Source organism: Echiichthys vipera (genome assembly GCF_963691815.1).
Source record: "Echiichthys vipera genome assembly, chromosome: X".
In the NCBI taxonomy this organism is placed as follows: Eukaryota; Metazoa; Chordata; class Actinopteri; order Perciformes; family Trachinidae; genus Echiichthys; species Echiichthys vipera.
Window position 1 is genome coordinate 27,760,061 of NC_139825.1, and position 27,704 is coordinate 27,787,764.

Consider the following 27,704-nt stretch of genomic DNA (forward strand, 5'->3'; position numbering starts at 1 on the left):
GGAATTAAAAAGATTTTTTTTAAAAAGGAGAAATTGTACACATTGACAGAAAGGTTGTTCTCAGTGCAACACAGAGACAGCTCTTGCACCTCTCTCCTGTAGCCTTGTTCATTGTCATCATAAATTAAGTTAACCAAGGTGATTTTATTTCGCGAATTAGCCAAACCTTCTAAATGAACCCACTAATAATGTCAGATATGAAACAATCCAATACCCTACGAACTGCTACACAACAAGTTGTCATGTATGAGTTTAATTAGATTAACTGTCCCTTTACAGTCCTAGATCATGTCAGTATGGATTCATTTTTTATCTTGTATTTGTGGTTTAGGTATTCGTGCGTATGAGCAGCTTGGCTACAGGGCCTTTGGGACTCCGGGGAAGATGGCGGTAGGTATTGCCATCACGCTGCAGAACATTGGAGGTGAGGTTACACTGACATCTTTCCTCACACTTACACATGCATACATTTTTCAAATTTCCTCTGGGATTAATACTATATAAACCTCTGTGTAGTTAAGCAGTCATTTATTTGTGTTTGTATCTTCTTTCCACAGCCATGTCCAGTTACCTGTACATAGTCAAGTACGAGTTTCCTTTGGTCATCCAGGCCTTTCTGAGGGTCGATAAACCTGCAGGGTGAGTGGTCACCGAGTTACATAAAAGTTTTCACCCATACTCTACAATAACACAAATGACTTTAGGTCGAGGGAACACATACTGAGTTCATATGTCTAAGATAGATCAATGTATTATCCTCCTTGTGAGAAAATATATCAAAGATGTTGGAATCCTTAAGATTTCAGTCCTAGTTGATAAGCAACACTCATGGTCACTGCTGGTAATATCAAGTGTAGTTTTAACACTTCACTAAACAAAGGTTATGATGTCACAACTATATAGGTATATTCAGACAGACAGTCCAAGATATATTGAACATGTGAACATGTTCTAAGAAAAACACAAAATAAAAGTATAAACCTGAAAATAAACACAATATTGGACCTTTTAATAAAGAAGTCTATTTCCATAACGCCATGAGCAACTTTAATTGAAATAAAAGTAAAAAAAACTTGAAATAATGCTTGCAATATGTGTGTTATAAATATGAGTCCAGTGTGACATTTGGAGACACTGCCTACTGTAACTCTTGGAGGTTAGAAAGTAACCTGATCATCCATCCATCTTCAACTGCTTCAACTGTCCCAATCGGGGTCGCGGGGGACTGGGCGCGAGGCCGGATAGACCCTGGACGGGATGCCAGTCTATTACAGGGCAAATAGAGTCAAACAGAGAAAGACAACCATTCACACTCACACCTACGGACAATTCAGAGTCATCAATTAACCCACGTGCATGTCTTTGGACTGTGGGAGGAAGCCGGAGAACCCGGAGAAAACCCACGCAGACACGGGGAGAACATGCAAACTCCACACAGAAGAACCCCAGCCAGGATTCGATCCAGGAACCTTCTTGCTGTTAGGTGACAGTGCTAACCACCTACATGTACAAAGATTTGAGCATCCACAGAGGATTTGTGTCAGGCTGTGCCAGTTGGTCTGGTGCTGCTCTGGATGCACTGAGCAGCTGGTGTGAGAACATCATACCATCAAACCCTCACATTAAAACACAGACTCCACGGCTGAGAACTTAACCATGGGATATCACTGGCCAGAGCAGGTGGCCTCAGAGACAAACATCACTCACTTCCTTGGATGAGATTTCAAATGTGATGTTACCCAACACGCCTCAACCTTTACCCCAGTTAGAGCCTCTCCTCACAAACTTTTGAAGGTTTTTGGAAAGTATTTGAGGAGGGAGACTGCCTCTACTACCAGGTTTGCTAAAAAATGTTCAGATTGATGTGTCTCACTACATATAGTCACTATAGAAGTAATATACTGTGACAACATGTCCACGTTGTTTTCTGGTGTCAGCTCTGCCTTCTCTGTGTAGCAGTGCTGGAGGCCATGGTCAGAAATCACTTTTCATTTGCAATGACAGACTAGATTGTCCCAGTAGCATTTCACCCCGTCAGTTTATGTAATGTTCATTATATATATATATATATATATATATATATATATATATACATATTAAACATTTGCAGAGCAAACATGTAATGTGGGTCATAATCAATCAATCAATGTCAAATCTGTTATGGGTGGGCGTAACTGATGACAACAGCACGGCGCCATCAAAGTCGACTAAAAAAATCTTCACCTTGTTCATTCCTCTGATTGGTCGTGGTCGGTCGTAGTGCTATCCAATTGCGTGCAGTGGTATTTTGAAATGCATGCGTTGGTGCCACCCCTTTAGCTGCAAAGGTCTATCGCTGCCAGACCCTACGTCTTTCTTTTTTTTGCATTTTTCCCCAAGTAAATTAGGTCTTCTCGCAACAGGAAACACAAGAATTTTTGCATGTGTAGGGATATAAAATTCAGATCCATCTAAACAGAATGGCATGTTTAACTAAATTCACAGTCATAGGTTAGTTAAACTGTGGTTTATGGTAGTTTGTGGTGCTCTGATATAGTGTCAACCAGAACTGAAAATTATAAAGAGTTTTTATTGCCCGGTTGTTTAATTGCTTTGTGTTGTTGGGGATTTCTGTTTTTTTCTCTCTTTACATGCATGGCTGTGTGTCTATTTGTGTCTCTGGTTGACAATCAGTGAACACCTGAGGCTGTATGTGTATGTTTGTGAATATCTTTGTTCAACCTGTCAGCTTATCAGAGAGTCACTGATGTTTCAATGCTACAGTACATGTGTGTTTGTTTATCAAGCTTTAGCCACTGTTTGTAATTATGATTGATTTTATTATTTGTGTGATTGTAAAATACTGTGTGTGTGTGTGTGTGTGTGTGTGTGTGTGTGTGTGTGTGTGTGTGTGTGTGTGTGTGTGTGTGTGTGTGTGTGTGTGTGTGTGTGTGTGTGTGTGTGTGTGTGTGTGTGTGTGTGTGTGTGTGTGTGTGTGTGTGTGTGTGTGTGTGTGTGTGTGTGTGTGTGTGTGGCCAACAACATCTCTGCAGAGCCTCCCACCTGATAGAAGTGAAGAAATTAATCACCCGTGCCATGTCAATCTAAAAATAGCTTTGCAGATGTTTGTGTCCTAGACCTGTCTGTGCATGAGACAGTAACATGTGGTCAGTTGTGTCAGTGGAGACTGTTTGTCATATATTTTGCCAAATGTCTCATATTTATGCCCTCCACTCAGTCATGATGGCGTTTTTTATTTTGGCAGTGGAGTGTAATTTTACACAATGTTTACACTATGAATGTTATTTTCCACTTCACTCTGTGCAGTCAGGAGATGCCAGGACACTGGCACACATGCTGAGTACTAGGAGTTAACAATTGTATTGTTTCCTCCAAGGTGGTGTGATTATACAGTATATGATTCTATATGACATAGGACATACTGTATTAAGCTGAGTAAATGTCCTGCTGAAATTTGTGGTATGACTTTGACACAGTGGCAATGTTTAACAGGATTGAGATTGACCCGAGTAATTCCTAATCAATATGTTTAATTCTCTGTGTCTCTCTGCCTCTCTGCAGTGAATGGTTCATGAACGGCAACTACCTTGTGATCATTGTATCTATTGCAGTAATATTACCACTGGCTCTCATGAAACAACTAGGTAAGTATGTAATATTATTATGGGAAGTTGTTAAATGCTGGACTGCTGTTTAACATTTGACTACAATACTAAGCTATTGTAAAAAGAGCACAAGTGACATTGGAGTCTGCCAACTGCCAATGTCCGTTACTCAGTAATATTCACCTTAGAAATGGAATATGATATTCATAACTATGTTTTCATAAGTGTAATCACCCAAAACAGAGAATTGTTGTGTTTTGAGCCCTTCATGTCTACGTAGGCTAAAAGGAATGGATCCTCTTCCATTCAGCTCACCGTGTTGAACCTCCATGTTTCTACAGTACCCCAGAACGGATTAACCAAAACCTGGCTCTAGAGAGGGCCTTTTGCATTTTCACATTAGCAGAAGATTCTACTAGAGGCTTGGAAATGGAGGTGTGAGGGCAGGGATATTAAGTTGGTTGCTATCTGCAATCTCACCGCTTGATGCCACTAAAACCTATGCACTGGTTCTTTTAAGTTGGCTAATATTAGCTAGCCACCAAAAGTAGCAGGTCACACCAGTAAAGCACAACTTCTGTATAAATCCAACTTTGCATTGTTAAGAAGAAGAATGAGTCATTTCTTCTTTCAAAAATTAAAAATCTAGCTTGAACAAAAGGTTTTGTAAGGTTAACAAGACTATACCACTATTGAATCTAATGGAAAATACTCGGTGTGAGAATACAGGAATGAAGCCATGGATAGTATTTATAAAATGGATTACATTACAGACCTCTGTGGGGAAACTCTTAACCTTTCTTTTTTCCCAACATTCTGCAGGGCTAGAAAAGGGAGATCATAGGGTTTTATGCAGCAACTTGCTCAAGGATGTTTCATCCAAGGGGGTGTTTGTCCGCATGAAGACTTGAACCACCTGGGTCTTTGGCTTGAATAACAATTTCTCTAATTACTCTTCAAACCTTGATGGCCTCCAAGTCACCTTCTAAATTTGAAATTATGCCATACCTCATAGTTAGATAGAGATGTGAGACCCACACATGGGTGTTTTTATTGTATGGCTTGCTACTGTCCATGTTACAGCTGTACTCTGACTTTATTTTAGTTTTTCCTGGCAGAGAGTTTTTTTCCCCCTCTTCTCTTCTTTCGTCCGTGACCATTTCTGTTGTTCTGAGATGTTCCTTGGTACATGGCTTATGCTCCTGCTCCCCCTTTAAGTCACACCTGAATTCATTGTGTGTACCCATGCCTGATAATTGCCAACACATCGCTGGGCTACCATGGGTCCACTCACTTATAAAATAACAAGCCTTTGTTTGCTCTCGTGAGACACACATAACCAAAATGTATTTTTTTTCCTGCAAGGTTGCTCAAGTGTCATGCGATCTGTTGCTTCAGATGAGCAAGTACATTAAAACAAAACAGATGGAAAGGAGAAGAAAAAGCAGGGAGAGCTAGTTTGGAAGTAAGAAAAAGGGTCTTATTGGCTGACCTCTTGTAAGAAGTCTGTCTCCTGCCGAGACATCGAGGACAACAGAGCCAGTCGGTGCAGTTAATGTCCAGTAATGAGCTCTGACTCCCAGCGCATTAAATCAGCCTCGTATAACATACGGCAGAAGTTACAGTTCAACAGGAACATTTAACTCACTAGTGATTAGTTGTTACAGCATTTTTCACATATAAGCCCTGAGTGTAGTATATTGACCATGTAATCCCATATATGAGACATGCTAATGAAGCATTTGTGTTATAGGATACCTGGGATACACCAGTGGTTTCTCCCTAAGCTGCATGGTTTTCTTCCTCATTTCGGTACGTCCTCTGAACTAGACAACATGTCTTACTTCTTGTTTCTTTGTTGGCAAAAACATCAAGGCAGCATATTCATATGCACTGGGATCCATCTGCAACAAGATTTCTTTTCACCATCCCACCATCTCTTTAGTATTCCCTACTCTCTCTACTCATTTCCGTTGCCTAATGTTTGCACGCAGCGGTTCCCGGCTGTGTTAGTTGTCTGTCTATCTCTGACCTAGTTTTGGCTGTGTGAGCTGTAATCCATGCATCGCTCTCTGTCTTTCTCTCAGTGCCATATTTTGTGCCTGTCTGTATACTAACTGTGTCCCCACAGCCTTTGTCTCTACTTAATATCTCTCCTTTGCATTGCACAGGTCATCTACAAGAAGTTTAATACCCCTTGTCCATTTGTGGACTTTTCATTCAATGGCACTGCCAGTGGGCTGAATGTCAGTGCCATGGATCCTGGTGGGGAGCCTGATCCTGCCTGTATTCCCAAAATGGCCAACCTCAACTCACAAGTAGGTTTTAAGCATGTCACTCATTCTGAAACTGCAAATCCAGCTCCACTGCCATGGTCACTGACAGCCACCCACTTATGTCATAGCCATCTCCAGCATGTTGCCAGTGACGGTTCACAACCCAAGCATGGAAATGGCACTTGGTTTGAATCACTAAATTGCACTTAGGGCTTTTATCAAGCTTAGACAATAGTCTGCAATTAATGAAAGACTCAAAGATGGACAGTCTCACCCCTGAACTGTCTGCTCCATACAGCAGAGGCATAAAAATTGGTTTAGTATTCTGTAGCTTACAGTGAGAGTTTGCCCTTTGTTGCAAAGAGATGGGTAATGAATGAAATGGGAAAGACCTGACATTTCCCTAAGTACCCTTATTTTTTTTTTTTACAAATAGTACATACCTTCACAGCAGGAGAGGACTCGTAATCACAGCTAGATGCTTAAATGTGTTGAATTGTAATTGTAATGTATTACAGTCCTTCTCGTTTTATCGAAACAAGTTTACTTTCCAGAGTATGAGGAAATACAAGTTGTGCCTATCAAGTCTTTATTAGCATCCCTTAAAGATGTATGAGACATTGCTAACCCAGGCTAGTAAGACCAATCCCTGCTGCTTAGCAGCTTACAAGTAAGGCATTCTTAAATAGGCTAAAGCTGGGCCACGGCCAGGCCCAAGTTAATCACAGGGAAACAATTAGCTCTCTGTGATGTGTCTGAGGGAGTAATGGGCAGTAAAGCCAGAGGTTGGTGGTGAGACGTCTGGGATGGCGCTGCTGTATCTATGGTGACCTGTTGGGGTTCATTTTCAGACGGCCTACACCATCCCTATCCTGGCGTTCGCCTTTGTGTGCCACCCAGAGGTCCTGCCCATCTACACAGAGCTGCGCAAGTATGTTCTCATGATGGAAGACTCTTGCTAGCTTTTGGACAAGAAATCAGTTGCATAACAAAGAGGAAAGCCACTACGCCTGCTTTGTGCTTGGCTGATCATAACCTAGTCACATGCACTGCTGTCACTTTATTTTGAAATACATCTGTGCTGCTTGTCTGATGTAGCATGTTGTTAGTTTGAATTGATCAGCCTGCTTTGAACCACTGCTGCTTTTTTCCCTTAAATTAATTGTAATGTGTTATTGAATCGTTGAAGCCTTCTCCTGCAACTAAAGTAGCCCCGCAGCTCAAGATGGTATTTAATATTAACTGGGCTACATGCTTTCTATATGGGCATATACACTCATTTTAAAGTGGATGCCCATGTTGTTATGCATTTTTGTGTTTTTATGTTTGTGTGACATTACATGGCAATATCTTCTGATTTCAGTCCCAACAAGAAAAAGATGCAGCATGTGGCCAACATCTCCATTACAGTCATGTACGTCATGTACTTCCTGGCTGCCCTTTTTGGATACCTAACTTTCTATGGTGAGGCCTAGTCCTCCTCCCACTGCAGAATATTTGATCTCTCGCCTGATATCTATCTATCGATCTATCTGTCTATCTATCTGTCTGTCTGTCTGTCTTTCTGTCTGTCTGTCTGTCTGTCTGTCTGTCTATCTATCTATCTATCTATCTATCTATCTGTCTGTCTATCTGTCTGTCTGTCTGTCTATCTATCTGTATTATTTTTTTTTTCCCACATAGTTTGTGTTTATGTAAGGTTACAAGGTCATCAGTACATTATTAAGTCTGATCACTGTGTAAACGCAAAACAATTATCTGGTAGGCTGAAATGTATCATGATGCATTTGCCCCCTCTAGTGGTCATATTATAGATCTTACAGTAACCATATATAGTGCTAATCATGGCACTGAAAAGGAATAATGATTTATAAGGTTTTTTTAAGGTATTCCAGTTAATAATAATATTTTATTTGTACTATGATTATCTCTCAGTTAATTGATATTATTAGTACAGAGTTTTATGCCTTCACCATTATCGGACTTACTCTGTTTTGTTTCAGGTGAAGTGGAAGCAGAGCTGCTTCACACCTACAGCCGCATTGACCCGTATGACACTTTGATTTTGTGCGTGCGTGTGGCTGTGCTCACTGCTGTCACACTCACTGTTCCAATTGTGCTCTTTCCTGTAAGTACAATTTTAGCACCTTTAGTTCACACATTAGCTTACATCTGCCAAATTTTAAAGCAGTTATTTTCTTCATGCAGTGACATTAGATTTTTTTGTTGTAATAATCAGGTAAGGAGAGCGATCCAGCAGATGATGTTTCCCAACAAGACCTTCAACTGGCCCCGTCACATAGCCATAGCCTTCATTGTGCTCACTTTCATCAACCTGCTGGTCATCTTTGCCCCCAACATCTTGGGCATCTTTGGTGTCATTGGTAGGTTAGACCAACTCTGGGATAAGGGTGGTTTTGACACATAAAAGCACCAAGATTTAGACAGACTCATTCAGGCACCCTGACATGTCCCGAGTAGCTTCCAAGATCTCTTTAAAGTCTAGATATCAGTGGATTATGTAAGCTTACATATTTCATATCTACCTTGTCTTATACATTGTTACCTAATCAAAAAAGTTCTGATATTATACCTCTTTCTAGATGTTCCACCAAGTGCAGAGTAATTCACATGCAAATAAACACGTTTCTTTTCCCCCATTTTCTTCTAATTTTCACATCATGTCTACATTGCTGTCAGACTTGCAGCAGCACTTTATGATGACTGAAGGGAGTGAGAATTCATGAATACTTTTGTGCTTTTTGTCTGATTTCCAGGTGCCACATCTGCCCCTTGTCTCATCTTCATATTCCCTGCTGTCTTCTACATTCGTATTGTACCCAAAGAAGAGGAACCAATGCGCTCGTTCCCCAAAATCCTGGTGAGCACCTAAAGAAAAAAAACAAAAAATTAAGTTTGCTTCAGTTTAATTTATTAAAGGTTAGGCAACGTTATATAAAGCTGATCTGTCTAAAAATATAGCATCAATATACCATAGATGCTAAAAAAAAAAAACAGTATTGGTTGGGATATTTTACACAGGTAGAGTAACTCTGACAAATATTTCTGATTAAAGCCATCCACATATTCAATATTGCTATTTATTATGGAAGTTAAATATCATGACAGTGTCTGAAAAGGATGCATCTCTCATCCCCCTGTTCTCTCGCCATACTGTTTAACTCAATCACTTCTGCTCTCTTCTAGGCTGCCATTTTTGCTGGGATAGGCTTCCTGTTTATGATAATGAGCCTCAGCTTTATCATCATTGATTGGACATCGGGCTCAAGCAAAGCCAGCAGTGGTCACTAGGAACCAGTGTTACAGATTTTTCTGTGAATGATGTTTTGGCGTTAAGGATGCCCCCATCTTTTCCATTAGAGAGTATTGGCCACAGAAAAGGAGTGAAGAGTTCAGGATGGCTCTCAATTTCTTCAGAAAATCTCTCATTCTAATGACGTTACACTGTACTGTACTGTACTGCACTGTACATCCTGCCAAACAGTGACTGCAGATCCAGGCCAGTAGACTTTCCTGGAAATATCATAGTTCAATTTATAAAAATAGGCCAGGTGCATAAAGATTAATGTTGACATTTGGAGGCTGTGCCTTGTGAGTTGGATGTAGAAGAACAGATACAACAATATATAAAGCTGCTGTCTTTATATACCCGTCCCTGTGTTGGTTGTGAGTATCTGCCACCCTTTGTAATCCCTGTCTTTCCCTACAATTATCTTCTGCTACTCAGATTATATTACACAATCTGAGGCACCTCTGTTTGAACTGTTGAATTCAGTGAATGATAGACAATTTTAGGATTTTTATGTCTATTATTAAGTTATTTTAATAACTACATATTTGCAACAATGCACAACTGCAGAGGAAAATGATAGCAAACACTATTGCACAGAAAGAAAGACAAGTTAAAGGAACAGTTAAATATTTGTTGAAAAATACTTTAACCCACTTTCTTGCAGAGAAAGATAAGATTGATACCACCGTCCTAATACTTATAAGTTACAACCAGTAGCCGTTTATCTTTGATTAGCATATAGACCAGAAAATATTGAACTTTTTTTTTTAATTGCACAGCCTTTAACCCCTACTCCACTAACTTGTGCAGCTGCTGGTTAGTTAAAAGTGTGGAGGTGTCAACATTCTTCACTATGACAGAGCAGAGTGCAAAACCACACAGAAGTTATGCAGTGTCGTGAGCACATTACTCGTAACATTCCTATATAATCTAGATGTATATTTTTATTATAAATCACTACTTGATGAAAAAATCAGAAGACTCAGTATGGACAGATGGCATGATGCCCAGAAATTAATCTTTCAGGTTAGGGACATTTTAAAATCACTCTTTACAACAATGCCTATATTGTGCACAGTATTGCATTTCAGTGTTAGTGTGTAAATGAAAGTGATAAATGGTACTGAAGACCTGATCAGTTAGATTTTACACACCAGAGTAATAAGAAGAAAGTTACTGCTCAGTGTTATTAATGAATGAGCAGGCATGATGATGTGTTGTTTTTGAGTCAGTAGCAGTTTTTTAGTCTGTAAATATCACTGTGTCCAGCACAAGCTCAATCCCTAACAGAAATGATAGACATTCCTGAAAACTCAGTGGTTAGCAATAACACTTTCCGTTGATAAGCACAACTTCTTGTAGCGATTAATACGTTGAAACAAGCAAATGATTAGTGAGAAATTCACATATTTGATAGATGTGATTTAAGGGCATGTCCCTTTTGTGTAACTAAATCGTTAGTGAAGTAATCAATCTAATGTAGATCATGAGCAAATTAAAAATGTATCGGTGGTATAATATGGATGTCTTCTTTCCTCCTCTGGTTGGTTGTGTAGATAAAACAACTAATTATTGGATGTAATGTTAGAGGTTTTTAAGTGTCCGTGTTAAAAAGGAAAAAAGAAAACATGGCTCCACTGTATTTGAACTATAGTATCTATATGCATTAGTGTTGTTAGACCTGGACCTATACTCTGATCAGAAGTATAACTCAAGTGTTTGTCCCCTGCCATTGATAGATTAATTGTTGTTTTGAACTTCATGTTTAATGTTTATTCGGTTGAATCTGATTCAGTGATGAAATGCGAAATCTGTTAATGATTGATTTTATGTTTACTTTCTCCTTATAATTGTCTGTTATAGTCAGTGGCATATCATCAGAAGTTTTTGTTTGGTTAATTTCTGACTTCCTGGCTGCTTCTTGGCAGACAGTGATCTACTAACTCTGAGTTGTTAGTGAGCTGGTGTACTTGCCTGCATTTTGATATAATGTTAAACTCTGTTACACCCGACTACAGTTAAGTGCTGTATGGGTAAGTGAGTATCGTCCAGTCAATTTGTTACACGATGAACCTCTTTTTAATCCCCTTCTTTTCATTGTATCTAGATGTCTGATTGTCAGTTTATGTATGCAGAGGGAATCATTCAGCCACTGGGGCATAATGTAGTGTTTGCTGTTGTGCAAGGGTTATATTCATCCCCAACTTCCTGTTTCTAGTTTGACCTTAATGGGTTTTTTCCACTCATGCACACAGACAAAACACTTCAAAACCTCACAACATGCATAGAAATAATAATTTATAGAAATTAACACAAGGCAGCAAAGTGAGGGGATACACTGTTAGTGGCTGATGATGATCTCTGAGGACCTCTATTTACATCTCGGTGTTGTTCCCTGTCTGCCTGTGATTTATTGAAATGTGTATGATTGAATAGTAACATACAGTATTAAAAATTGACATTGGCCAGCATTTATAAATAATGTATATAAATGTTTACCCTTTATATTCTATATGCATATGTAAATAGCAATTCAAGTTCTAGCCCAATTAAAATTATAAATGTAATAATTTTTCAAAGTGCTTTTAAACCTTTTTGTCCTTCAATTCATGTCAATTTTTCTTGTATCTCTATATATATTTTAATATGTTGCTGGCAGTTATTGTACCGTAAACAATGCTGCAATAAAAATAATGAGGTAACAAATCTGTGATCTTTCATTATCTGTCAGACATCCAGAAACCGGAGATACGAATATGGATAGACTCTTCTTTGTATTCGTAAGTTTTTCAGTCACTCGCCCACATTATCATAAGTGAAACACTTGAACATTTTAAGTTTTTGTTTAATTAAAATGCTAAAATTCTGTGACCTTGAATCTATCATTCATCCTTCAGTCTATTGTAATTTATTGCACAGATTATGTGAGCGAATAATCTGATAAAGAGCTTCAAATAGACCGCTGCGGCTGTGTGAGATTAAGTAACCTGAAAATGCAAATATCTTTCAGTGATAAAAACACACTCCAATTATATGATTTTACATTTAATTTATTTTGTGCATACAGGGGGAAAAAAAATCACATAGTTATAATAATTATATATTCCACCTGAATCAAATGAGTAGCATTGTGTCTCGTGCTAATATGAATTAGTTGTTAATCAGTCTCTTGAGGACCAGGAGCCAGTCCATAAGGTGACACTATAGAGCTGTGCTTTGCCTTTATACTGTCAGAGGCAAATATTGTATTTTTTTCCTTACCACATTTAACAGACAGCTATAACCGTTACAGATCATTTTACATATAAATATTATTTTTAAGACTAAACATTGAGATAAACGTATTCATTGAAATATGAAGCATTGTTGTACAATCAACGACCTAATAGTAAATGGCTCACCCAGTTACAACACTCAAATTGTGCTTGCATTGCATCATTAATCCCAAATTAAACATCTATAATAGTATAACATTTTGAGAGGGACCATTAGTAGGCTACTCTGACTTTTGACACGTCTACTTCATTTCCCAGAAAATACTTTCATAACTACTGAATTTGTAAGCCTGTGAATGTTCTCATTTGTCCAGGTCATCCTCAAGGCAATTTCAGTCAAAAGCAACTGGACTCGGTTATTTGTCTAGGAAGACGTTTCACCTCTCATCCAACAGGCTTCATCAGTTCATGTACGCATCTGACCAGACTGGGACTGGTCCAACTAACTAGTGTGGAGATCCAGGTATTTAACCGTTGTTAGAGTGAGAGTCGACTGCCACTCTAACGACGGTCGTTGGCACTTGGAGCTCAAAGGGTTCCAGTGACATCATCGGCCTTGTAAAAGGTTAAATACCTGGATCTCCACACCGGTTAGTTGGACCAGTCCCAGCCTGGTCAGATGCGTACATGAACTGATGAAGCCTCTTGGATAAGAGTTGAAACGTCTTTCTAGACAAATAATCAAGTCCAGTTGCTTTTGGCTGAAATGGCTTTGGGGATACTGAATTTGTAGCCCAAAATTTTGAATGCAGTACTTTTACTTCCAGTTGAGTATTTCCTTTACATGGTGGTGCCCTATTTCTGGACACTTTTTCTGTCATTGTTGTATTTGGTCGGATTAAAATGAAATGGGCCTAGGCTGTGAAAAGATTGCAATCCACCGGAGGCATGTAGGCAGCTGGAATGGTGTTAGCTTTTAGCCAAAAATCTGGCTATTATCACATAAGCCAGAAATCTTCAACATAGGGTCCAGGACCCCCAGGGGCTCCTCAAAGTTACTGCGGGGGTCCGCCAAATTGTTTGATGATCTTTCCAACAATTTTTTTTTTTAAATATGTCTGAAAATATATGTTAACATGAATGTTACTTTGTGAAAAAATATATGCATTTACACAACCTTGATTATGGGCTTACTGGCTTATAGGCAAGGTAGCCACTGAAGGGAGTCGACCTATGTTCCCCGCTTTGTAAGTGACCGGTGAACATCGGACCCTTGTTCCCTGCTTATCACAGAAAAGGTTCTATGTTATGTCTATGTCTGTTATTTTTTTCCGCAATCAGGGCCGAATTCCCAAATAGGCTTATGTAGACCCTAACACTACCCCCCTCACCTCAATATTTGTAGTAGGGGTCACTGCTTCGCCCCTCTTTCAGGGCTCCTTTGCCTAAAAAAAGTTTAACACCCCTGGCGTAAGCCCCTGATTTTGCCACTTGGGGGAGGTATTTACTCAAAGGCTATTTCAGACCGCTCTTGGGGGAAAAAACTACACCGATTACATTTCCCATGAAGCACTCGGAGTGGGCGTTTTATTTCTTTCCTTCTTCTGGAGAAGGCTGTCCCTGCTGCTGTTGAGTTGAGAGGTGACGGCGCTGTCTCGCTGTTTGTCAGGCGGAGGGGAAATTCACGGCGGCTACGGGTGTGGCTTCAAACGTGATAAATCTCTACGCGGGGAAAGAATGCGTAACGGTAATAGGGATTAAAACCAAACACAAAATATATATAGCCTAGCAGCAAAGATAGTGTGTGTCCGGTACCTTCACTGGCAGCAGGAATCCGTGCGCTCGGGTTTTGAACAGCTGGACTACTTTTTTGTTGCTGAACTTCGTGCGGCTCCGTTTTCGTGTGTTTGAACCTGCTCTCATGGTCTGGCTGTAGGAACTACCGTTATTAGCTAAAAGTCAACCAAAAAAGTTGCTCGAGCTTTTGTTTTCGGCTACCGGGACAACTTCTCCACTCACCATCAGAAACCACCAAATGCTGACCAACTGACTGAACTGTTGCCTCTGTCGGATGAACGGACTCCGTCACGTTTGTCGCCACTCATCAAAAAGGGAAGTCGCCTCGCTCAACTTCAACCCTTGTTCTTAAATAAGGGTTTTTTCCCCGTTTATTATATTTTTTTCTTGGCGATATTTCCCCCACTAAGCAGCAGTCCTGAAGCGCGCACTAGGAACCATGGGTTGTACGGTTAGTCAGGAAGATAAAGCCGCGGCCGAGAGGTCTAAAATGATTGATAAAAACCTAAGAGAAGATGGAGAGAAGGCGGCGAGAGAAGTGAAACTGCTGCTTCTGGGTGAGTACTCATGCCATAACACTGACAGTGGCGTGCAAAAGTGCTCCACGTTAACGGTTACAGAAGAATTGTGCAACAGCATGAAACACTTGACCATATATAAAATGACCCAGGAGCATAACATGCAAAACAGTCCACGAGTAAGTTACATTTTTAGCTTTTAATAGAAACATTTTCTGTGGCCTTCATTCATATCCTTGGCACTATTGAAGTGTTTTTTTTAATCTACACCAGAACTCTTTGAGTTGTTTGGGCTTGAGTGTTGTTGGCCCACCTCCCTGAAGAGACAAACGTGGTAGCTGTAATGCCACCAGGAATGCAATTTGTGTGAGTACAGTCCTGCTGTGAACTTGACCTGCCATTGCCCCAAATTCATATGCTACAAAAAAAAGTAGCACGTCCTTGCGCCCTTTACCTTCATCTAATTCTCTGTTTTGACATGGACATGTGGGATTTTATTGAGAATAAGAGTTAAATCCTGGAAGTCGAGTCTCTGGTTTCTTTTGACAGGGCAGTCAAATTAGGCAGTCTTACATTTGCAGTGGTTTCCTCCCACCAGGACTGAACTGAGGGGTCAGACATGGCAGATAATGAGTGGGCTGCTGTTTAGACAGAGGGTGCACAGCCCGGACTGTTCCCAGCACTGTCTGAAGCTCACACAAACATATAGACAAAACAACTGATGGAAAGTAGTGTTTGATAGCAAGGAGAGAATGACACATTCACAGGCTTTTTAAATGTCTCCTTGGATCCTTTAACCCTCTGCTCTCTGAATGCTACCTACAGCGACTGAACACCTCGGTATTGTCTACAATATCCTTTAAGATTGAAGCCATACTACTACATCCATGCAGCAAGGATCCACCAAGCTTTAAAACCTTACGTAATTTGCAGCTCAGACATGCAGAAAGAAAGGAAATAAAGTAGCACGTCTCATTGGGTGTTTAACCAATAATTTGTATGAACTAGGCTGGAAGCTGAATTCAGTAAATTCATTTCACACTGATTGATTCACACTCCAGACGTTATTCTAGTTATTTCACTCAATGAAAGCAGTTCCATTTTGAGTGAGTCATTTTGTTAGAATATACGTTGATTTTATTGATAACACCTCGCCAGGCGTTGCTCGGCTTCAGCTGATATTGATTCCATGAGCAGAGAAATCTGAGGCAACTTGAGTTATACTTTAAATATTATTTTCATTCTGCAGCACTTTCAGACAAAATCTCTTTCCTTTCAATAGCTTGCATGAATCTGTTTTGTTATTTTGTCTGGCCCCATGCATTCTGTAACAGGTTGGTGATCAAAATTGATTGTCATCCTCTTTCATGACAGAAAACAGAAAATTCTGCTTAAATTGATAGGGTGATGTGTTTTACTCTCCTGGGTCTTTGAAGAGACAGCTAGTTGTTAAGTTGTGCCCCTGGTTAGAAGGCTAATTACACACTCTGCTCAGTACAGCAGGTTTCATATCCGTAATTACCATCCGGAGCAGTGTGTGGGGGTTGAGAGGAATTATAGGAGAGGTCTGAAACTGAACCGAGGGTTCGTGAATTTGTGCGTAAAGGCTTACGTCATGCAATTAAGACTTTTCTCATCACTTGTGCATTTTGAGAAAAAACATGTCAGCAATTGAAATATCAATTCCAGTTATCTGAAGGGTAAAAAGGCAGTTGTGCATTAATACTACTTTTAAAATTAAACAAATATGCCTTAATTCAGACAGTTGATTTTGTATTCTGTTACAGTGCCTACTTGCTTTTCTTTAATTACATTATTCTTTTTTGGAAGATATAATTAGTTGAATAAAGGATGCTTTGTTGCCGTTTGTGGTTGTCATTGAAATTGCGATCCATCTATTATTGAGTAGCAGTATGTGTGATTGAGTTGTGACATCCTTCCAGTAGTGCTACATCACACCTCCATGTATGTTTTTCAGCACTCCCATCTGCTGCTATGTTGGAACAGCTGAGAAAAGTCAAATGAAGCCTTACTTGTAAATTGTAATCCTGTGTCCTTCCCGAGGCAAATTTAAGAGACTCTTAAGATGAGGTGTGGGGGTTTAGGCTGAAGGATGTCTCATTTCTACTGCAGTGATGGATCTCTTTTAGAATCGACTCTGAATCACTGCCTTCCTTCAACAAGCAGAGGACTGTAACCACAAAAACCTTAGGCTAATAGAAATGTTCACCCTTTATATTTGACCTGCAATTAGCAATTTGCATCATAACTACTTTTCTCTAGTTATGCCCCACCAAAAATAAGGTTGTGTTAGATTGTTTTGTCTTAGTTATCCCCAGAGTAAGCCATTAGTTAATGTAGCAGAGAGGACTTCGTACCGCTGAGGGGTAAGCTTTCATTAACAGGAAGCACTCATTCACATACTGCCCTGCCGATTCTGGTCTTTGATTGACATTTAATCTCTTTCCTGTCCACAACGAAAAAATTCTCTGCTCACTTCACTTGATTTTCTCCATTCTTTGGCTTATTAACCTCCTTTTTTTCAGCTCAGCACAAATGAAAAGATCCTTTTGGCAGCTTGCTGTACTGTGCACTGTGAGAACAGCAGCCTAGTAGTAGGAAATATCTCTGCATGATCCAGTGCATGCACATACACATCTCTGTTAATTGTACATAATAACATTGGCTCAGAGGCTTGAAAGGCAACGCAGTTATGTAAAAATGTTGGCATACTGAATGCATGAAAGCCACATTTACCTCTAACATGACAGACATTGTACTGAAAACATTTTCAATAAGCGTGCACATTAAAGAAGTATGCAGCACATGTGTATAGTGGAATACTCCCTTTCCCCCACAGGGTAGAGATGATAAATGAAGGAAAAGAAAGAGTTTTGTGGGCCTGTGGTGAAAAACCACTGATCATGTTCTTAGAAGAGAAACAACTTGGCCTATTTTAAGTATAAAAAAACAACTTATATGGCTGCACTGTTATTCATTTCCATTGAGAGTAGCGGATGTGTTTTTCCTTTATGACATGATATACAAAGCATGCACTGCAGCACACATTATAAACTCAGTTCATGACTTCGATTCAAGCCACTGAAGCAACGACCATTACACAGTCCCTTGTGGTCACTGCAGTAAGGCTGTGACAATGTAAGGCTGACATATTGTTTAGCCTGCAGCTGGTCTTATTCGTGATCAGAGCATCACACTGTCAACCTAAAATAAAGGCAGCAGGGACATTACATGCCACGGGATGAGAAATGTGCTGGGAAATGTGCTGGTAATGTTTTCAGGCTAAGAATAAATTATCTGTGTGTGCAAGAGAGGGGATGTAAAGAGAAGCTTGTGTAACTCTAACACGGTCATGTTGACTGTTTTGTTTTATAGATAAAGACACTGGTCATTATTATGAACCAACATTCAATTTTTTTAAACCACAGACAAAAGATAGAACACATGATATGAAACCAGTAGTTTTCTCTTCCTCTTTTAAATCTGGTCTCTGCGGTGTGCGTGAGGATGCTTGCTCATTTATCTGCATACTTTGCTGAAGCGCTGGTCAGGAAGTAGCGACATGGAAGTGAATACTTCTAGATGATATGAGCTCCAACAAAAAAAGAAAGTAGATATACTAGACAGTTGATATAATGATATCCAATGTTTTCTTGGCTGAAAAACAGTAAAAACTATCAAATACCTTCTGTGAAAATGATGGATGGAGTAAGCGCCATACAGATCCCCCAAAAAATCAGAAGAAGTTTAACACCTGCTGATGGTATCTGGGAAATGAAGTGACACTGTATGCTGTTCATAACAGCAGCATGAGGTGTCTGTACTATTAAGAGCAGTCTTTTCTTTATCCTTCTATCTATTACTGCATTATTATATACACACTACCCTCCCCCAGTAATGAAAGGCATGAACATTCTCAAAATAATGAACATATTTCTAGTCACATTTAATTGGTAGGAGTTGGCGATAATTTAATATTATAAATCTTTCAATAGAATCAATATCGTGAAAAGAAAATCACCTATCACACAGTTACATTGTCTTAATTGACCTAACAAGCATCAAGTCAAACTTCAATGGGAGTACAAAACCCATGACTTCACTTTATGTTTGCAAATATTGTGATATATTGAAACAAAGAAGGTTGAAGATTTATATCTTTAAAATGACATAAAAATGTCTAACTCATATATTTTTCTAAAGGATTCAAAATTAAGGAAAACCAGTGGACCGGCTAACTGTGGACCGGCACACAGGAACACATAAAATAGGCTTTATGTGGTTATTTCATATTAAGTATTTGCATTAACAGAAAACATGGTATATTATGAATTATGAATTATATTGTTAACAAGATATGATATTGCTTATAATCGTAAAAATTTATGTTAAATTGCTGACAGCAGCAACATTGCAGTTCAGCACTAATAATACTCAATAATAGGAATGGAACCATTTTTGTTTCAGTTATTTCTCATTTTTAGTTGTATAAATTTTATCCCAGACTGATTAATATTGCAGCCATAACAATGCCTGCCCATTCGTGTCACCAATGGGTTTTCCTGGAAAGGTTTATCTTATCTCGCAGTTAGTGTCACATCGCCTGGGCTGAGGATTAACCACAGTTGCCATCAGATAAACTTCTGGTATGAAAATAATAGGAGGTGGCCTTTTCAAGGCTCAGGCAGTAATGCAATTCATAACACCTCATTTCACAGATGGACATTAATAAAGATTGAAATCTATTTACGTTTGTTTAATGTATGTATATATGCATGTATTAATTAATTCATATATTAGTGTACTCTATTTCCTTGTTGCAATGAAAGACCACAGCCAAACACATACCGAATTGTTAGCTCACCTAATTTATCAGGTTGTAATCACTGTCACACATCTTCAAAAGCAGTTTGTGCCTGTTGGTTCCAGTAAAACAGTTACCTTAATTTCTCTTAAATGCTTTGATTAGGTAACTTTCTCAAAGCTTAGTGGTGCAGACACACTATTGATCAGAGAGAGGGCCTCTATTGACTAGCCCAGCCACTGCTACAGTTTGTGAAAGCCATCAATCTAAGCAGAGTTGAGCTGGGAAACCTGAGCTATAGCTACTGAGGTAGTATGGCTAGAAAACAGAGAGCTCAGGCCAGTTTCTGACCTGATCCCGTTATTCACCTCTTTGCCAGTTGGTGATGAGAGGTGTTGGACTGCTCTGCAAAACAAAAGCGGCTCCAATTGGGCCCAATTCTTTCTCCAAATCATCTCATACCTCTCCAGGTCAAAGGGGTGTGATCAGAAACACAATGAAGAAGTAAAACACAACAGGAGTAAAACCTTTTAAACAAAGTTGCAAGGTTGCCTACGAACACCAAGCAGCACACTGTAGCCCAAGGCAAGTCTCCAGCACAGTCACCTATTTACTGTAGATGTTAGATGACAACACAAGGTGACAGGTGCTGGTCAGCCCATGTGGTCAGCGCTGCATAGACACTGAGTTCCTCCCTCTTATTAAAGTCAGTGCCTGAGTTTTTTTGTGGGTGTCCTGTGTAATGACAGTCTGCTGATTATAGAGACCTAAGTTTCCCTGGAGAAAAAGAGTAAGACTGACCTGTTCCTCAGGTATAAACAGCTCTGTGTCTAAGTGCCTGCTCTGATAGTAGAGCACAATTTCACAGCCCCCTAAGAAATCACATCTGAGCATCAGCCACTTAGCTGCTACATTGTACATTTTACAATGAGCACTATCGACAGAAATGTGCCAATTCTGTGAGATTCATCAAATGAGCTGCTGCACTGTGTTTTTTTGGGTGACTTGACCGTGTTTACTCAACAGTCTGCACCACAGGGCTGCCCAATTAGCTGTATGACGCACTGGATAGCAGATCTGTGAGTGTGTATGTGAAAGGGCAGAATATCCTGCAATTACAGGGAGAGCTCCTAAGATAAAGCATGCTCCTGCAGACTGTGTGTCTCGCTGTGAGTCCACAGGGACAACACTATCCTCTCTGCTTGGATAATACTGATCTACGCACAGCTCATATTTGCTTTAAACTACGTTATTTCTGCTGTTTTTATATATGTCAGTCAGGAAAGGCAGCTTGTTGACTTTGTTGTGTGTGTATCCCGAGGTGTGTGGATAGTAACTGTTTCGAGTGCAGCAGCCCCCCAGGATTCACTTTGGTTCTGGTCACTACAGGTCGCGAAAATGTTTGACACAAGTCTAATTCTCTGTGCACTGTGCACCCTTTACCTCCGATAATGTGTGTCGGAGGGGGAAGTAGATACTCCAGCATGCAGACAGCCCTGCACAGACACAGGAACTGTTGCAAAAGCTCTCTTTGTGAGAGACAGAAAGATGTATCCTTGAAAACAGAATGTACAAATTAGATCTCTTGATGCCTTTTCTTTTAAGGGTCAGACACTCAAATTACAAACAAGCACCTAGTTAATTATAATGGTATCCAGCCATGCAGATATAATCAGGTTTAAGCAGCCAAGTTTTCTCCACTGAAACTTCTAGCCCAGTACACTGAATGTACTGAAACGTTAGGCAGTTTGTCAGAATAAACTTTGTAAACTTTGGAAAACTGGCACACCATTTCATACCAAAGAAGTTTTTTTAAATGCTGAAAACTGTTGACTGTCGATGAGGGTGGCTAGGAGATGAGATCTGTAGATTACCCAGAATAACTAGGACATTGTTTGTGGTTAGATATGCTGCTGATGAGCTTTTTAAATGTTATCTCTAAACGGCGTAAGCACCACAAACAAAGTTGTATTCACCTGCATTGGGGTAGTTGGTTGCATATTGACTCTCAATGCTGCTGGAAGTCTTGAAAAAATCAAAATGACTGATAATACCTACATTATTAGACACTGCTAGCAGTACAGTAAGGGAGAAAATTATATTTTATTGTATTTCGAATCAACTGACCAGTTAATGTAGATCGGTGAGGGTTTTGGCTTTCCTCCATATTTTCCCCCAGGGCCAGAAAAACCTTTTTTGTTCTTGATTGCCATTATTCTGTGAAGTTCATAGAGTGCTCCCTGCAGTGCTGCTTATTTTGCCATGTTCCTGAAATAACACAATTCACTCCTCAAGATCATGACCCCCCCATAGCATCACCAGAAATGTCAAAGATCCCCTCTTTATTTTGCTTACATTTCCAAGTGCCCTTTGGGGGATGGGGGCTTTCTTTGTCTGACCATGTCATTAAATCCACCATTATCCCTCCCCCCTCCCACAATCCGTTTCCTTCTTTTTGCCATATAGGAAATGAGCTCACTTCACTTCCCATTTACATCAGGTTATCCTGTCATTTTTTTCTGCACTGGAAGGTCTGGTGCTCATGGGCTTCCCCGGGGGGCGCTTGCACTCTCAGCTTTGTGCCTGTATACATGTTGGAACCGGCTAAAGCTCAGCTAATGTCAAAATGTTACCCATAGAAAGAAAATCACTCCAGTTTCCAATGGAGGTTGTGACTCTTTGGTACATTTGTACTAGAATAATCTTGAAGAAGCACTTGGCTGGAATGTGATGTGGAGATGACAAGGGAAGAAAGAGGATGAGGATAATTGGTGACAAAATCCTAGTAGAAAAACTCATGTAAGTAAGGATGGAAGCAGAGGGTGGGCCACAATACATATTTAACCAAGTAAAAGATTGAGCATGTCTGTATGATTAGCAGGGAGGCTTCACTCAAGCACAAATATCACTGCTGCGCTTGTTCACAGTTCAGCCACAGTTTGATCCCCTCTCTTTATCTCTGCTTTAGTGTAGCTGCTGCTCAAATGTGTTCTAGGTGGTAGAGAAAACTTGGAAGGATGAGTAAAAAGAGTGCATAAAGGAGAAAAAAAAGGCAGACACTTTCTAGCCGACGAGAAGGCAAGCTTCATCAGAGATTTTATTTTGAAAAATGTCAACAGGTCTGTGTTCCACTCCGAAGATGCGAAATGGTGATGTAGTGAAGCTGTCAGAAAGCAAAGGAAAGGAAGGGGGTGGGGCCTCTCTCTTTGAGGAACAGTACAGGAAGCAGTAGAACAGCATGTAATCTCCTCCCTCAGCGTGGCCTTCTTTAACCTGACTCTCACCATATGAAATTCGTTCCACCTTGCTTCACTCATACATCTGGGATTGCTCATAGTAAAGTGAATTCAGGAGGCTTGGCCTCCTTGCATATGATTAGATAAACCACCTGTCCGTCATCTTTATTGAAGTGCTACTTCAACCACTCACATCGAAACCAATCTGTGACGCTGATGAGCGACGCAGGGAAAAGCCAAACCGAACAGCCGACATCGTTTCCACCAACAAAAGCTTTCAGAGCCGTTCTCTGGTTTTCTTTTAAAAAATAAATATTGCTAGATCGGACAACACGGATGAAATAGCAGCATCGATGTTGACGTCTGCTTCCTCGATGCGAGCCGCCACAGTCGTTTCTCGGCTGCGTAACATCTATAAAACCCCGCCTGGCGGTCCTGATTGGCATGACCATTTTTTGCGGAACCTGAAATCATTTTCCCATGGAGCATTTACAGATAGTTGAGTGGAGCTAGACGAAGTCTAGACGAAGTCAAGACGGAAAGAAATTCATCTGGCGAGAGTCAGGTTAGGCCTTCCTCACTTCTGTAAAGTTTTCCAGTAACCCTGGACCTCGCTTGATCTGTTACACTCTTCTGGCTTTCATGTTGGTGTTCATCTGAGTGGAGAAAGTGCATCAGGTGAGGTGCCAAGCATAACTTGAGCAGCAGGGGCCTATGTGAAGGTGATGGATGGTGTGAAGAGTTTAGATGTCACGCTGGGTGAAGGTGTGTTTTTTCTTTCCCAAGGGGCTCACGGTGATAATGTTAAGACAGCTGCACTGTGAAGACTGTAACTGAGAGGTCAATGTATTGCAGTAGTATTACCTGTCCTCAGCTCTCCACTGTCCGACAAGTGGACAGATGTAATCCTAAAATGTAATCGAATCATATTCTTTTTTTTAAAGGTTAACTTAATACAAAGCCTGACTTTTCATTTTAAGGTTACTATGGCTTCTTGCATTTGCATTTAATAAGATCTGTATGTACAAAACAAGATTTACATTGGCATTGGACTTAAATAGTGGTTTTTCAGAATTGTCAAACAAAGACGAAGATACAATGAGGTTAAAGGGCCCATTTTATGTTTTATAGGTTCATAGTTTTATTTTGGTTTCTAGTAGAGCAAGTTTACACACTTTAATGTTCAAATGTTAAGCCCATTCGAGTTGGGAAGACTGTTCTTGTGGCGCAAGGTTTTGGTTCTGATGGATTGCAGCATGTATATACTGTAGAATATGTGATAGACATGAAAAACATAAATATTTATATTTAGCTCAACATTTTGGGGCCAGAATCTTAACCTTTTCTGTCAAATATAAATATGATTATTATATATTATGATGAGATGAAATTAAACATTTTATTATTGATGGCATTTATCATTGGTAAACTCAATGTTGAAAGCTAGGCAGTGCTTCAGCAGCAATGCTGTATGTGTAGACGCCAGACGCACAAGTGTCAACAAGGTAGCCGTCACTGCTCATGTGGGATGTGTGGCTTGGGCATAAGGGTGGTGAACACGTCCTGGAGGGATCGCAGATTGCAGCCAATTGCCTCTGCAGAGCACATGATGCACTGCAGTCCGCCATCGTCCTTGGCGGTGTACCATATGGTGATGGTACGCTGCACCGTTATTGCAGCTGGGGAATGGCTGTAATGGTACTGTAATGGCACTTTCTACCGCTTGTTTAAAAGGGCAGTTTCTGAATACAGGCTGTGTGCATTTCTCTTTGGATTGAGCGTTTTTTATACTGTCACAGTATTTATACAGCACCTGGACCTGCATTTGGACCTTTAGCAGTAGACATTTATTAGGTCACTTAGATAAAACAATACTGTTGCCATGTCCATGTGGTTTGGGTTTGTGAAAAGGTGTAACCAGTTTATTCTAACACTGTTTCAGCTTCACAGTATTGTTCCAATATGTTCACTGGATCACAACAGACACATAATAGATTTTTATAATAAATGTATCAGAAGCAGTGCACTATGCACACCGCTACCAACAGTTGTAATTTTCATCACATTCATGCCCTTTTTAAGACCATTTGAACAGGCAGTTGTTGGCTCTGTGGAGCAGGGCGTGCTGGCGTGCTCTCTGAATGTATTGTACTTATTTCTCCAGTTGCACTTAACAGTTGAATGAATCAGCAATATTAATGGCACCAGTGCTGTGAAATTGATTAATGCCTAAAAAAAACTACACTTTGGTTTTGAAGGATATGTATTTTTTTCATGACAAATTACTTACATCAAAACCATCATGTTTTCCTTTCCGAAAGAAATCAGAGCTTCCTTCTATTCTACAAATTATGATCCCCCGTGGGTACAAAATATTTTATAGTTATCAAATATGAATGGCACACATGGAGAGGAAATTGAGACCATAACCATCTCTTTTAGGTCGTGATCTTCTGATTTCCTCATTCCTGAAGATTTATTTTATGTAAAAATAAGTGTTATTGTACTTTACACATGGTAAAGTACGTTATGTCCCAGCTTTGACAGCTTTTTTTCTTCTTTTGCTCTCATTTTAAGATCTCTCTTTAAGATTTTCTTCTTCTTTTGCTCTCTCCTCTCTTTTATCTTTTTTTTTATCATGGTTGTTAACTGTGTTGCAGATGGAATTGATGTCATTTCCTGTTTAAGCGCCCCCCCCCCCCCATCTGCTGCTTCCTTTTTCAGCTGGCTGAATGTAAAAGAGAAGTAGATGCAAGTCTTTTGTTTGGCTGGTTGAGGAAACCAGCACACCCATCCTGTGTCAGTTGACTGTAGGCACCACTGTCTGTATTTTTTGCATTTAAAAACTTTGCAGTAAAGATAAAATCGTAAAAATGACTTGTGCTCTACACACCTCTTAATTGGCTCACAAGGAGACATGAGTAGTAAAGTTTGACCAAAAAGTGCTATCTGTGATACTTTGAGACTGTTATATGGAATCTTTTAGACATAATAGTACTTAGTCACTGTTGTTATTTGTCTGAACACAGCCCTCAAGCTAAAAAATATTTTTGGAAAGAATGTCGACCGATAAAATATGTTTTTTGTGTGCTGTTTTGATTTCCACCCCATAAAGCAGTTGGGCACAATGGAGAAATGTGTGCGGGACCCCATACTGAGATGTTTAACTTTGAAAGGCAATATCCTTTGTGTGTGTGTGTGTGTGTGTGTGTGTGTGTGTGTGTGTGTGTGTGTGTGTGTGTGTGTGTGTGTGTGTGTGTGTGTGTGTGTGTGTGTGTGTGTGTGTGTGTGTGTGTGTGTGTGTGTGTGTGTGTGTGTGTGTGTGTGTGTGTGTGTGTGTGTGTGTGTGTGTGTGTGTGTGTGTGTGTGTGTGTGTGTGTGTGTGTGTGTGTGTGTGTGTGTGTGTGTGTGTGTGTGTGTGTGTGTGTGTGTGTGTGTGTGTGTGTGTGTGTGTGTGTGTGTGTGTGTGTGTGTGCGTGTGTTCAAAAATAGGATGCTCCAACTTGTATTTAACCTAAACCATGAGGGAAATGTGATTAGCAGGTGGAGAGTTTAAAATAAAAGGACATATTACAAAAACAGTTAAGACAACAGTGGAGCCTTTTACAACTTAATAGCATATCACTCTCCGTAGACGTGACACTTTAAGTGCCTCTGTGATGAAAAGGTGATTTATTAGTTTCGCATGTCAAAGCATGCTGCTGCGTCTCCTCCCCAAAGAGACTCAGCATGTGGAGACAATATCCAAATAGAACATAGTGTATGTATTTATAGCAGGTGGTCTTAATGGTTAAGAAAAAAAATTATAAAAAAAATTCAGTAAAAAAACAAAAGTAAAATAGGCTGTGGACATTCCGATGTGTTGTATGGTACTATAATAACTTAACAAATGTCATCTAGTGTATAACATAAGTGGAAAAACTAATGTCAGCACAATCGTGTTTTGATAAAATGGTTATATAGAATTAACCCCTGGCTAGTAGTGGCTCATTTGGGCTAAGGTGATATAGGGTGAGGGTTTAAGAAGAAAGGCATTTAGCTTTTATCACCTGAGTTTTGATCTTCAAGGGAATGGGGAGAAAATCTTGACTCAGCTCCTGCCTTCAGTGGCTCTCTCATTGACGAGGATTATGTCCTCTAGGAAGGCTTTAATCAGACCTGCTGGCAACCTGGGAACTGTTTCCAATTTGCTGCTGCTGCTGGCTGTGTGGGTGTTTGTGGAGTGAGTCTCATAAGACCAGAACCACAGCTCATCTTACAGCATTTTTATGGTCACAGAACTATATGTACAGATCTGTGCATTTGTGTATCTATGCTTATAGGGGAAGGAAAACACCTTATTGTAGTGATAGTGAAAATAACTTATCCTAAGGCCAAGTACCAACCTGGCTCCCCTGTGTCCTTTTTCTGTTCAACGTTCAGCAGCAAACTAAGGCTCTAAACATCAGCAATGACTCAGAGCTAAAGACAACATAACTGTGGGTTATTCCCAGTTAAAATTAATTTATTGGTTAATTTCAAACTGGGTTTGTTTCCATGAAATGATTTCACCAATAATGTTAAACACTGTATTAGCATGTCAGTTGTAGCACAATTCTTTCTCTCTGTCTCACACCACCATACAGAAAGTCAGAAAAAGAAGAATAAGAATAAGAATTTACATATAAAAAATTAGATTATATGCTTTTGTCTGTAAATCCCTTTTAGAATTGTTTAAAAACTGTTCCTCAGTCGTCACGTTAAATCATTCCTTCTAAATTCCATTTTGCCTGGATATTACACTAGTTTAGAGTTTTCCACAAAACTCAAATTGCAACAACGGCTCAATGAGCTGTGTGCCTTTAGTTCCTAGTGCAGTTGTCGGATGTTTGAGAGCCGGAGGTTAGGAAAACTAATAAGTAGAGCATATGATGGTCTCA

The 27,704-nt window shown here is 39.8% G+C and overlaps 2 protein-coding genes across 2 annotated transcripts in view; both read left to right on the top strand.

Annotated features, from left to right (window-relative positions):
* The window catches only part of LOC310966031 (sodium-coupled neutral amino acid transporter 3-like), a 33,733-nt gene extending 24,266 nt beyond the window's left edge, over nt 1-9,467 (top strand). Inside the window, exons 6-16 of the mRNA XM_083939820.1 lie at nt 332-424; nt 558-639; nt 3,562-3,644; nt 5,359-5,417; nt 5,777-5,923; nt 6,733-6,812; nt 7,245-7,345; nt 7,885-8,009; nt 8,121-8,265; nt 8,659-8,762; nt 9,089-9,467. Of these exons, the coding sequence (XP_083795946.1) occupies nt 332-424; nt 558-639; nt 3,562-3,644; nt 5,359-5,417; nt 5,777-5,923; nt 6,733-6,812; nt 7,245-7,345; nt 7,885-8,009; nt 8,121-8,265; nt 8,659-8,762; nt 9,089-9,193 (1,124 nt within the window). The 3' untranslated portion in view covers nt 9,194-9,467. The remainder of the gene's footprint in view (nt 1-331; nt 425-557; nt 640-3,561; nt 3,645-5,358; nt 5,418-5,776; nt 5,924-6,732; nt 6,813-7,244; nt 7,346-7,884; nt 8,010-8,120; nt 8,266-8,658; nt 8,763-9,088) is intronic.
* Nucleotides 9,468-14,055: 4,588 nt separating this feature from the next.
* The window catches only part of LOC310965640 (guanine nucleotide-binding protein G(i) subunit alpha-2), a 64,856-nt gene continuing 51,207 nt past the window's right edge, over nt 14,056-27,704 (top strand). The window contains exon 1 of the mRNA XM_083939350.1: nt 14,056-14,763. Within this exon, the coding sequence (XP_083795476.1) occupies nt 14,646-14,763 (118 nt within the window). The 5' untranslated portion in view covers nt 14,056-14,645. The remainder of the gene's footprint in view (nt 14,764-27,704) is intronic.